Source organism: Excalfactoria chinensis, chromosome Z (genome assembly GCF_039878825.1).
Source record: "Excalfactoria chinensis isolate bCotChi1 chromosome Z, bCotChi1.hap2, whole genome shotgun sequence".
NCBI classification, from domain to species: domain Eukaryota; kingdom Metazoa; phylum Chordata; class Aves; order Galliformes; family Phasianidae; genus Excalfactoria; species Excalfactoria chinensis.
In genome coordinates, this window is record NC_092857.1 from 49,676,713 (window position 1) to 49,689,287 (window position 12,575).

Genomic DNA, 12,575 nt, shown 5'->3' on the forward strand with positions numbered 1-12,575 from the left:
CAAGAGGATGTCAACAAATTACATTAAATTTCTTCAAAGATACGCAGTCTTTGCAAATAGATTTTGAAGAAAAAACAAAAGCAGAAATTTGCATTACAAAAGTTTAAAGGACAAACAAAATGGAAGCTTCCACTGTTGTTCTATATTCCTTGTTTGTGTATTATAACTACAGAAACCAACAGAAGTTTAAGCAACCTCCATACTCATGTTTTCAACTATACTTCAGCCGAAATTAGATGAGGCTTCATCAGTTCCCCAGGGCTCCCCTCTGTTATAGTGTATCAAGGTCTATACTAGGCCAGTGCACTCTAGTTCTAAAGTCGTGAGTTTAAATACACATACATTTGTTTAAAATTTACATGACTTTGGTCCATGTTTTAATCACGTCATCTAATGCAATGTCTAAAAGCCATGTACAAAAAGCAAGAAAAGAAATTTGCAGTTGAAAGGAATGCCTTATTTTGCTTAAGTAGTTACTGATATTTTTGAGAAGAATAACTTGACTGATTGTAACGCTGATTGATTTTTTTGCAGTCAGGAGCCTTACATCTTCAAAAAATGCAAAGATTGGCAAGTACTTCTACATGACACTAATACCAGGCAATGAGGCTCTGCAAAACTGTTTTCTGGTAGATTTTTCATTTGGATTTAAATAAAGTGGTCGATCTGACACTGAGTGATCATAAAGTGAAAATTAATAGCTTGATAGGAATGTGAAAGCTTACTGGTTTAAATAAGTAAATAAACAAGTAAACACATAAATTAAGGGGTAGGGGGAGGGAAAAAGGGAGAAAGACGGGAAGGGGAAGGGGAAAACTGAGAACGTGCTAAAGAGGGGAAAGGGAACCTGCCAAGGTAGCCGGATTTCTAAGTTCCTTAAGAAATTCCTGAGATCAGTTGAAGTTTTCCAATACAAAATTTGTTGGTGACTTGCTGACCAGTTCAACTGTTATGATTTTAAAGCACAATGATATAGTTACTGAAATTACAAGTATTTAAAAATAGACAGGCCATCTCTAAATTTCATGATTTAAAAGGCATCAACTTGGTGCGGAAACAAATTTCTGCCAGTAAATACTTTCACAGATTTTTGTTTTGTTTTTTTTTTACAATAATGTTACCAGCAATAATTATAGCTTCTCTCCTAGAACAGAGTATTCTTTTCTCTACCTGAAATTCTGTGATTGTTACAAGTATAGAAGTTACCCAATCAGGTGGTATGTGCACATGTATAATGGCCTGAAGCTAAATATGTTGTGGTATGTGTAGTGATTCATCTGAGCATGAACACGGAAGCAAAAGCAGCAAGCAGAAACACTTCCAGAAATGCTATGAAAGTATGATGAGGTCTGTTAATGCAAGGTTTGTTAATGATTAATGTTTGTCCCTGATTTCTGATATTACAGTAAAACAAAGCAGAACGTTGTCAGAGGTCACTCAGGATCAAAGGTTCATCCAGGCTTGTCAGAAGACAGTGATTTTATCTAACCAGTTATGTTTAACCTGGAGGAAACGAGAACTATTGATTACCTTTGCACTGTTGTTTTTACCGTAGGCGAGTGAGACTTCCAGGATGCAGCATCAGCCTTCCTCTGATCCCACATCCCCTGAGTGCCACAGCCTTTTCTTCTTGGTTTTCATTGTCTGCCTCCTTGTCTCTTCTTCATGGATGTAGATGTCTGAAGCAGGGAAGCTGCTTCTTGGGCTATTTCCCTTGCAATTCATAGGAGACATGCTGTAGCTGAAGGATAATTTGTCCGAGTCTGCAAAAGAGGTAGAGAGTGTCTGCAGGACTTAATGGGTCCAGGGGTGCATGCTAAGTAGTGCCTGGCATTGAGAATTCAGAATCTTGGGGAATCTATTGAAGTTCTAAGAATAAGGTTATCTTTTTTTCTTCCCCCCACCCCCCTCCCAATGAAAATGACACTGTGCAGAGACTCCTCAGCTGCTGATTTGAGTGCTCTGCCTTTTTACTGGGTATCAAAGCACTCCAGACGAGCCCTTCTCAGGCATGTTTTCAGCTGCTACCATCTGATGAAAAAAATGAAAAGCTTACTGTGAACTATGTGGTGCCTTTTTCACAACGATGGTTTTCACCTATACCTAACTCTCATAACTTATTAGCGCCATGCATTTGCCTCTGTGAATGCTATGACTGGATCTCTATTTCTTTGGAGGACTACCTTACTCATTATTACACCAAAAAGCATGGAGTAAAAAAGAGAAAGCAGAGTAGGCATCACCAGAGGCTTCTTCCCTAGTCACAGCTGTGCAGCTGAACCTGTGGCTGTGCCCTTGACCAGTTTGTGTTTGCTCCTGTGGTTCTGAAACGTCAACCACTGGGATGACTGCGACAGTTTTGTCTGCCTAATTGTAAGACTTGGTCTTGATGATCCCTGTTCTCACTTCCAGCTCAGGACATTCTATGGTTCAATGAGTTAGTATGAAGATGAAGGGAGTTAGAAAAGCTAAACCCATGCAACGTTTTCGTATTTTCCTCCCTCCGTCTTTTCCCCCTTACCCCTACCCTCCCTCTGTCCCTCCCCTCTTTCCTCTTTCCCCCCTTCCACCCACCTTCTCTCCCTCCCACCCTCTCTCCCTTCCTTCTTTATAAAAGGTCAAAGGTAGGATTAGACAGATGGTACGCAAATTCAACACCAATATCTAAAAAAAAATTCACCACACCAGTTGCTAATAGCTTAAGGCATATCTGTACTTAACAATACATTTCTTTACATGAGTGCAATGACTGTCTAGCACTTTTGTGCGGGTCTGTCCTAACCTCAGTACCCGGGTTCCCATCTTCCTCTAAATGGAAAATAAGAACCACAAGCCTAAGTCTGAAGATATATACATATATATACGTTATGGTACTGTTTTAGCAGCACTTGAATTAGTCTCCTCAGGCACACACATATATATTATTACAAAGCTTTAAAGCATAGGACCAGAGCTACTTTCAACACCACACATGACAATACCTAACATGATTCAGTGCATAGCCTTACCCTCATCTTAAGCTGTAGACTCTCGCTCCTTGATGCTACCATCAAAACAGCTTTTAATCTTCTTAAACTTAAGTAATATTCTAAGAAATTGTATTTTATTAAAAGCAATACTGCTCTTCTCAAAATGCTTGTGAGGAAACATTTAAGTTCATTGCTTTAATTAACTTCAGCTCCAAATGTGAGCACTGTGACCACAGGTCTGATCACCTGTCTCTTGGAAAGAACCCTAACAGCAGACAATCCTTCACCAGCTCTGTGTAGCTGCCTAGGTCTGGGTGACTTAGTATGGGAAATAAGCCCTGTAACAGAAATGGGCACAGTGTCTGACTGTCTGTGGCACTCGTGTTGATTCAGCCACCTGATTATTACTCTCTCCAAAGCACTCCTGATGTTTTTAAAGAGGAAAACAGGTCTGCTGATGGCTGGTTTGTTCACAGTCCTATCCTTCCCTGTAGGTACCCTGTTCAAAGAATCAACTAAATATGCCATGAAATAAATGAGGAAATATATATTTGATCAAGCAAAAGATGAACAAAGGCTTCTCTGTGAACCCTAATCACACATATCCCAAATCCTGGAATCATTTTTTGAAACCTCACAGTTACCCTAACATAGATTTAAATGCAATTTTCCTCTTACAAAAGATAAATTTGGAGATAAGATCTCACACAGATCACTGCAAAGTTGGATTTTTGATATCTGACTGCCAACAGCTTATGGGCTGATTTGGCCCAGCTCTATGACTAGCGGGGTAGAGGGACCCGCAGATCTGCACCCTGCAAAGGGATAAGGGAAAAGAATAGAGAGATGGGCACAAAACAAAGCAGTGACAATGATCTGAGGAGAAACAAACTAATTTACTAAGATATCAGAACGCAAGATAACACGCTATAATACAATATAACACCATATAACTAGAATTGAAGATAATAAATTGAATAACATGAGTGTCTGAAAGCTGAAGGCCTTACTCTAATGCTGAGGCGAGATGCGTGGTGAGGATGAGCAGAAGGGAAGAGAGCCTGGTCTCAAGACATTGCCAGGGATTTTACCTCTTCTCTGAACACAAACTCCCCTGGGGGATGAAGTTCTTCTCTTCTGGAACAGGTACCCAGAACTGGAGCATTAACTCTTTTAACTCCCAGAGCAGTACATGATGCTGTGATGTGGAATACCGACAACCAAAAATCATAAAACCACAACAATGACCTCCACTAAGAAAATGACAAACGGAAAAAGAAGCGCTTAAATTTATTTTCTGTGCGCATCTGCCACTAGAGGGGGAAGAGAGCAAATGTGAGGAGGTAAGAGCCACGTGTTACGTACAGTCCTTTGCTTTGCAAAATGCTACCTGTTTCAAAGCTCTTGTTTTATTCTAGGTTCTGCGGGATACCCACCAGCACTGTCCCTCTATTAGATTGCTGTGTCCTCCCCCTGCTGTTTTTCACCCCGACCCGCCTCATCTCTTAACTTGCAGCTGTTCCTGGTCAGCACTCCTGGCCATTTCTGCATAGCTCCCACTCTTTTGTCCGTCCCCTGTCCTGCCTCCGCTGCACAGCTCCACCCTTCAGCTTTCTGTTTTTTCCCCTGGCGTTACGGCATTACAAAAAGCAGTCCTTCTGAACGGAAACACAGTCTGCACTCAAAGCAACCAGCAGCTCTGTGCCCCCACCCACCCCATGGCGCATTGCACCCCCACCTGTGATGCAGGATGACAGTGGGGCCTGCACACCCAGAGCAACCCAATTCTGTTGCATAGTGGGAGTCCGGGGGGCAGGTGGGTGCTTTGGGCAGCTTATCTGGGTCTGCAGGTTCTGTGAGGCACTGCAACAAGTTCTCGATGTGGAGAAACTTAGTGAAGATTTCACTTTCTTGAATTCTTCATAAGTCTGAATGTTATTGGTCAGTTCTTCTAGTTTTAACAACTTTGGTGGTATTTTTGTGGAAAAAAAAAATGAAGAAAAAAAAACACCGGTGTCTTTTAGACTTCAGGCTATGGGGATGTCAGAGCTGCTTGGCAAGAGCTCACGCATACATTGCTAGAGCTTTCAGCACTGGTGTGGTTCTCATTAACAGACAGCTTGTCCCAACTACTTCCCAAAGCGTTATTCAGACACAGACGCTGGGCGTGGAAGCTCTGAAATCTCACAGAGTCACATCTGTCAGAATGAGGAGCATGGCCACAGCAGGAGAGGCGCCCCCAGTGCTGGGCCCCCACTGCTGAGCCGCGAGGTGCATCTGCGGGAAGCTTGTTCGGATGTGGAAAACATCGACTCAGCCTGAACTCGGGGCGATCCATGCGCGTGCGGAACGCTGTACGGGAGGAACGGCGGCAGCACAGGGCGCAGCCCTCGTTCTGACAAGTCTCTGCCGAGCACCGGGCTGCTGTCGGCCACGACTACGGGGAAGAACCCCATTCCCTGATCCTCTCCGGGCGGGGCCCCGGGGACAGCCGCCTGCTGCGGCCTTCCGCACCGCTGCCCTCCGCGGGTAGGGCGCGGGCAGCGCGGGGCGGGCACCCTCGCGGCAGAAGAAGAGCCGTACCCGCCCGAAGGCCGCCGCGCGCCCCCTCGGCCGCGGGGCTGCGCCGTCCGTTCCGGCCCAACCGAGCCGCGGGGCGGGGAGCGGGGGCGGTGCCGCTCCCGTGACCCGCTCCCGGCACCGCCCACCCGCGCGGGGGTGGAGCGCGGCGCTCCGGCGGCGGCGGGGCCGGGCGCGGGCGGGCGGGGGTTCCTTTCGGCGCGGAGCGTGTGCGCGGCGGCCCGCGGTGCTCCGGCGGCGGCGGCAGCGCTCCGGCCGCGAGGCGGGGGAGGAGGTGCCAGACTCCGGCGCCGCTTGCCGGTGGTGAGGAGGAGCGGAGCGGCCGGAGGAGAAGGAGGAAGGGAAGCGGGGAGTCAGCGGCTCTCGCTCGGCCCCGCGGCGCCGCCGCCGCCACTTCCCCGCCGGGTGCAGCCCGAACCTCATCCGCTGCCGGAAACTGCCGGCTCGCCTCCGGCCGCGGCGCGGGGCTCCGGGCGGCGCTTTGTGTCCGGCGCCGGGGGCGACTTCGCGCACTTCTCCGAGGAGCGCTCGGGGCTGCCCCGCCGGAGGAGCGCCGTTGCCGCGGTGCCGCCGCCGCCCGGCGCGGGGGCAGAACTTTCCCCAGGCAGCGCCGTGCGGGGCGGCGGGAGAGCGGCGCGATGAAGCTGAGCCGGCAGTTCACGGTGTTGGGCAGCGCGGTGTTCTGCGTGGTGATCTTCTCCCTCTATCTGATGCTGGACCGGGGCCACTTCGACCACCCCAAGAGCCCCCGCCGGGAGGGCACCTTCCCCAAGGTGAGCGCGGCGCCTTCGGGCCGCTGCGGGGCGGGGGCGAGCGAGCGCCCTTCACGCCGCGAGGGGAGAGGGCGGAGGGGACGGGGGAAGCGAAGTGGAGGGACGCCCACTTCCTCCCCTCGAGTCGCTGCGCTGGGGGTACCGGGGAAGCGTGGCTCCCCTCTTCGGCGGCGGCGGGGCGGGCGGGCCGGCGGGGCAGGACGCGCCGTGCCGCCCCTGGGCGGCGCTGCCGAGCGCGGCGCGGGCAGGGAGGGGCGGTGCTGCCTCCGGCCGCGGCGGGGCCTCGGGGCGCCCGAGGGGGGCGCGGGTTCTTTGCGAGTGGCGCTGGCAGCCGGGGAGGTTGGTGCCGAAAACGGAGAACTGGAGGGCAGGCGTTAACCTCGTCAACAGGTGGGCTGGGGGGAACGCTGAGTTCGCTGGGGCCGCCGTTGTTGCTGAACGTTGGTTTGGAGCCGGAGGTGGCTCACAGCTGACAGGGCGATGTGGCTGTTGGACAGAGTGTGTCCTAACACCTCGCCTCGTCTTGGTGCGTGCACGGGTGGAAAGCTGGAAGCTACTTAGTTGTAGTATTAAAATAAGCTATCTCTATTTGCAACAGGAGTTGAAGTATTTTGGAGAACACGCAGAATGCCGTGCAGAAGGACAGAACTGCTGTGTGTGAAGAGTTTTACGTTTTTGCAGTAGTAGACCAGAATTACAGGAAGTCAGGAACCGAAGATGCAGTTCATTTTGCTTTCTTGTATTTATTCTGTTTGGGAAATGAAACAACTGGAAAAACCTTAGCACAGACATGAGGTTTCAGGCGGAACTTGGAAGGCGTGCCAAAAAAGTAACATCTTATTTTTCGGATAGAGTAACTATCATCTCTTCTAGCACAAAGATAATAGCTGACACCATTTTATTTTTGGCCAAGTTAAAAGCCTCAGCTTCAGTGTAAGAAAGGACACAGCTTTGTTCATTTCTGCTTCTTGGAGTTACAGTTCAGAGGTCGGCCACTGGCTGTTTTTGGAGCTAGGAGAACAGGAAAGAAGCAGTGGAGAAAGAAGGATGCAACCTTTTGCAGCTGCATCTGTTTGGTCTGTAACTCCAGCAGTGTTACAGACACTGTGTGGTACCTGCTAAAGCTATTGTGAGTTTTGGTGATACGGTTACTGCCAGTATTAGCAGAGCATCGTGTGTCCTTGTATCCCTAGCTGAGTTTAATCCTGGTAAAGAATAGAATAGGAAAGCATATCTTTTTGTCATGTTTTGGTTTCAGAAACCGAAGTGAATATGAAAGACCTACTGGATGTGTTTGGTTTTCCATTGTCAGTATCTTGCAGTTGAAATTCCAACAGTGCAACAGTGGTCTTGTGGTGTAGAGTCAGGTAGGGAAGACATTACTATCTGCCCTCCTTCCTCTCTTCTGAGACCTGGAATGTTCTGTCAGCGATTACTTGTTTTTACCTTTTCCAAACAGAAATCCCTTTGAGGCTGGTTGCTCTCACTGCAGAATCTTCTGCCAGCACTGTTTCATTCCTTCTTTTGGGTGAATAATCACCCTTTTCCTTCTTAGTGCATTATCCTTTGAGAAGGTTATGTGTTAAGCTGATGGAACTTTTTTGCTGCCCTTCTGGTTCTGAATAGAAATTTTTTCACTTTGTTAAAAACTGGAATGCTTCTGAGCCCTATCATGTGTCAGCTTAAGGTTGGAATGGAAGATGGAGAAGGGCAGTGGAGGCTACCAAAAATATTTGAGAGGAATATGCTGTCTTAGCTTACAGGAAAACTATGTCACTGTAGCATTCCCAGAACACTACATTCTGTACTGTAAGTGAAACTAGTCACAGATGTAAAAACTTCAACCAGTTTTTGTTTGTGGAAAGCTTTGGCAGCAGTGTATTGCATGTCTGTGGATACAGGAGGTCATTTTTTTCGTGATGACCGAGGTCAGTTTTTTTTCCTTAAAGGGATTGAATTTTGTTATTTTTTATTTTTTATTTTTTTACTTTTTTGATAGCTTCACTTCATCTTTTTCTCATCTGTGATAACGTGTTTAGTTTTTCAACTTTGCTTCTCTGTACAGCTCAGCTAAGAGACCTCTCATGTCCTGAAGGTATACATAATCTAGGAGGACAGAAGCGGGTACCACTGAAAGCATCCTCCCCTCTAAGCTTCTGAGTATTTGTCTATCTACATTTCAGTTTCTGCCAGGATTAGAGCTGGGATTTTTAGCTGGCAGTGCCTGTTGATCTGCATTGCCTAAAGAATGTGGTACCTAGTGCCAGTGGTAAAATGCTGGTAATGATTACTGTTCAGCTTTCATTTTCACAGGTTCTTCCAGATGCTGTTTGTTGCATGACCTCATGATAGCATGCCTCAGACTGAGACTTGTGGACCTGTCTTTTTTCAGCTGCATTTGCTGTTGTGCTCAAGGATTGCTCTTCCTGAGCTTGATTTCTAGTTTGAGAGTTCAGGTAGTTGTTCAAGCATGCCAACAGGAATAATTGCCGAAATAATTTCGGGAGAAGATCTCCCAAGATGCATAAATATCCCTAAGCAGGTGCCTTTTACATATTCTCTAACTGAAATGCTTGGAAATGCTTTTTGCTGCTGTGTGAAAGCAAATCTGTGGTCTGACTCAGGAGATGGTGATAATATCTTCTCTTCAGGGGTTGAATTTGCGAAAGCTGGCTTCAAAGTGAATGTTGTCCATGCACCGTGGTAAAGTGGCGTTATGGTAACTGTAATAGAACTTGAACTGGTGAGATAATTTATAGCCTTGTCATCTCTAATGGTGCATGTTGCCGTAGATCAGAAGTCTCTGAGAACTTTGGGAAGATGAGGTTACCTGCAGTATATGTCGATTAAGGCTTGCCTCACTTCTAATTCCCACATGGAACTTCATGGATCCTGCCTGATAATTGTAAATGTATCATTCTTAATGTAGCCATATCACAAGCTCTTTCTCTCATAACTTATTTGTAGCCACTGTAGGATCTTTTCTTGCTGTAGTATACCACGGACTCTGGTATTCTTCCACAGATATTGTTCGCTTCCTCTCCCTTGCTGTTTGTCTTTATATTTCTTTGGTATGATTCTGATGTGGATCTCCATAGTCCAGAACTGTTAACCGTGACTGCTTCCCATGAATGCTCTGCTCTGAAAGAGCATTTGGCTTAAAATCTCTTAAGAGGAACTAATCAGCTGTTAATAATGACCTGCTCAAGATGGTTCAGGCATTGCTATGTATTTATTTTAACCTTCTCAGTTTAGTCAGTGTTGCTACTATAATATGCTAGTTATATAAGTTCTGGAGAGTAGCAGCAGAATTGCTGCTGGATACCTTTCCCCTTCCTCCACTCCTTTAAGTAAAGAAATAGAAGCTGCTGGGGAAAGTATGTACATCCTTTTAGTAAGGCTGTCTGAAAACATCTGTGGCTGTGTGAATGCAGAGGAAAATACTCCAGCTATCAGTTCTTTGCATTTGGAAGAGCTAATGAAAGATCCTGAAAGTGAGAAGGACAAATTGTACAGCTGATTTGCATGCCTGCTGCCCTGCCTCAAAATAGGATGCTTCCTGTCTCAAGGCACACAAGGATACTGTGTGTCTTAGCATCCTGTCTTAGGATAGGAATGATGTTTCTCCATTGTGCAGGGACAAGCTCAAGGTGGAGGAATAGCCTTAGATCATTTTTTTACTATTATTGAATCGAGTTCAATTGAGTAAATCACCTAGTGGAGTTTACAAAGCAAAAAAGCAAGCCATAGTGCATATTGCTTTTGTCTGCAATAACGAATTCTCTGAGATACCTTGTGACTGGTGCAGTAAGTTTTGGAATGGAGCTTAGTCCTTTGCTGTCTCTTGTGCACTGATTGTCAGGTACAAGGGATTTTGGGTTACACTGGTACAGCTAAATAAAAATTTCATTCAAGTTTGAAAGGGAGCAGCTTCACTTGAAGATCCAGTGTTACTGTATACAGATGAATACCACATACAAATAAGCACATATCAATCTATTTTCTGTTTTGGATTCTAATAGGAAAAATCGTTAGACTAACTGCTTATTTTCTCAACTAACTTTATCTTGAGCTAGAATAAATTCATAGAAGCTGTTCATTTATAGAAGTTGGTGGAGTATTTCTTTCGATCCCGATTTGTGCTTGGCTTAAGCCTCAGAGAGCGCGGTGCTATCATAAGACAAGGTAATATATTAAAAATGCAGCGCTTCTTCAATTAAATGGAGGATTTGTTTGGGGGTAATGATATTTTGCTTCAGAAATATGTTCTTCTGTATAGTCTTCACATTCCTTCTGATCACCCCTCCCTGTCTCCCAGTGCTTCATTATTTCAAACTTTGATACTCTTATGTATGTGAACAGCTTTTATGGGCTCTGTAGCTGCATTGTCTTGAACAGAGATGATGATGAAATACAGTTTTCTAAAAGCAGTTGGCTTGTTCTTTCATTTCCTGTATCCTTCCAGCAAAGCGTTAAGGCCTGGCTGTTGATGTTATTACTAAAGCTTCTCTGCTGGCTTCCTGTTTTCAAAGCATCTACATGATGCTTCATATACTTCTCAGCGAAAGAGACAAGTAGTGAGTATTGCACTGTGCAGTGTTATTTCATCTGTGCTTACCAGTTGTTTGAAAGTAATACCACCTAGCCAAAATATAACTCTTAGGTTGGAGCAGTAATAGGAGGAAATTGCAGCCAAATACGTGGCAGAAACACTAGCAGTTCTCTGAATCTGAGGACTGAACAAAGACATCAGCTCGTGCTCCACAGTTGCTGTGCCCCAGTTCTGTGCAGTACATACCTCAGCTCCCTTCAGTTTTAGCAAGACTTTATGCCTTCTGCTTTTGAAATCACAGAATGTGAAGCACTGGAAGGGACCTGATACACCAGAAATACACATCATAGCTACAGTTTTGCTAGACATATTGCAGTGAAGTAAATGAAATAGTGGCTTACCTAAACTACAGATACGTACCTTTTTTGTTACTTCATGTTCTTATTGTGATCTCACAAAAATATTACAGTGGGCTCAATTTGAATGGTTCTCTGAAGGCAGGTAATTTTGCCAGACCAGTCTAGTGCCCTTCTTCGATGGAGTGACAGCATCTGCGCACAAAGAAACCGATGTCATAGTTTTAGCTGTCCTAACCTCAGAAGCCTGTAATGTGAATTTCTCTTCTTCCTACCAATTTCTGTGTGATTTCCTTATCCATGGCCTGTCATGTTCTGTCATGCTCCCACTTAAATTTCTTGAGCTAGCAGTCTCTTCATGAAATGGTCGCCAGTTGCCTGTTGAAAGCAACTGCATTTTGAAAATGAGTGAACGTTACTGCAGAAATGAAGGTTGCAGCTAATATTCTTTTCTGCATTGTTGAATGCTTAGATGGAGGAAATTCTTCTGTCTTGCCCAGAATAGAGCAACAGAATATCCTGAGATGGGAGGGACCCACAAGGGTCATCCAGTCCGATTTGAGGTTCCATGCCCAAAATTCAAACCCAGTGTCTGAGAACATTGTCCAAATGCTCCCAAATGTTTCTTTCAGTGCAGCTAATGTGCATGGATTTTTTTAAATCTTTTTCTTTTTTTTTTTTTTTTTTTTTTTTTTTCCTTTTTCCTTCAAATGGGCGGAGAATTTATCTGGTTGTCCTCAGTTTGGGCTGAAACTAAATCTTCCAACCCTGTATAACTTTGGGGATGCTGAAGAGATGAGCTACTCATGTGAAGCCATCCTACCAAAGCAGCTCTACCTAGTTTCAGTACTGCTGGATTTGTTGGTACTTTGCACTACATAGAATCATAGAATATCCTGAGTTCTCTGTTAACTGAGAGCTATGTTGCCTTCTTGTTTCTGAGTGAAATCTTTTATTTGTATAGCCCTTCAGTAGCTGAAGGTGGAGAGAAATGAAGGAGACATTTTTACCAGTGTTACTAAAAAGTAGTTTACTGGCTTCGTAAGTCACATGATTTGCATAATTTCACACTGCATTTCCTTATGTAAAATAAGTATGTAGATTCACAGAGTGGCGTTTAGTGGTCTCCATTTAGACTGAGCAGTAGTTATCCAGAAAGCATATCTCCCATTTTCTATGTGGTTTAGTAAAACTCAAAGTCTTGGAAGAGAACTGCTTCTGTTCTCGGAGGAACTGATGCTGTAAACTCCGGACAAAATCTGCTGATGCTTATGAATTGTACAGCGCTCCATGTTATGCTGTCTAGTATTTACAAGGCCATTTAGACCACAGCATTTCAGGAACA

The 12,575-nt window shown here is 45.4% G+C and overlaps 1 protein-coding gene across 1 annotated transcript in view; it reads left to right on the top strand.

The window, feature by feature from the left end:
- The first annotated feature begins 5,723 nt into the window (after positions 1–5,723).
- The window catches only part of MAN2A1 (mannosidase alpha class 2A member 1), a 109,270-nt gene continuing 102,418 nt past the window's right edge, over positions 5,724–12,575 (top strand). The window contains exon 1 of the mRNA XM_072360356.1: positions 5,724–6,322. Within this exon, the coding sequence (XP_072216457.1) occupies positions 6,188–6,322 (135 nt within the window). The 5' untranslated portion in view covers positions 5,724–6,187. The remainder of the gene's footprint in view (positions 6,323–12,575) is intronic.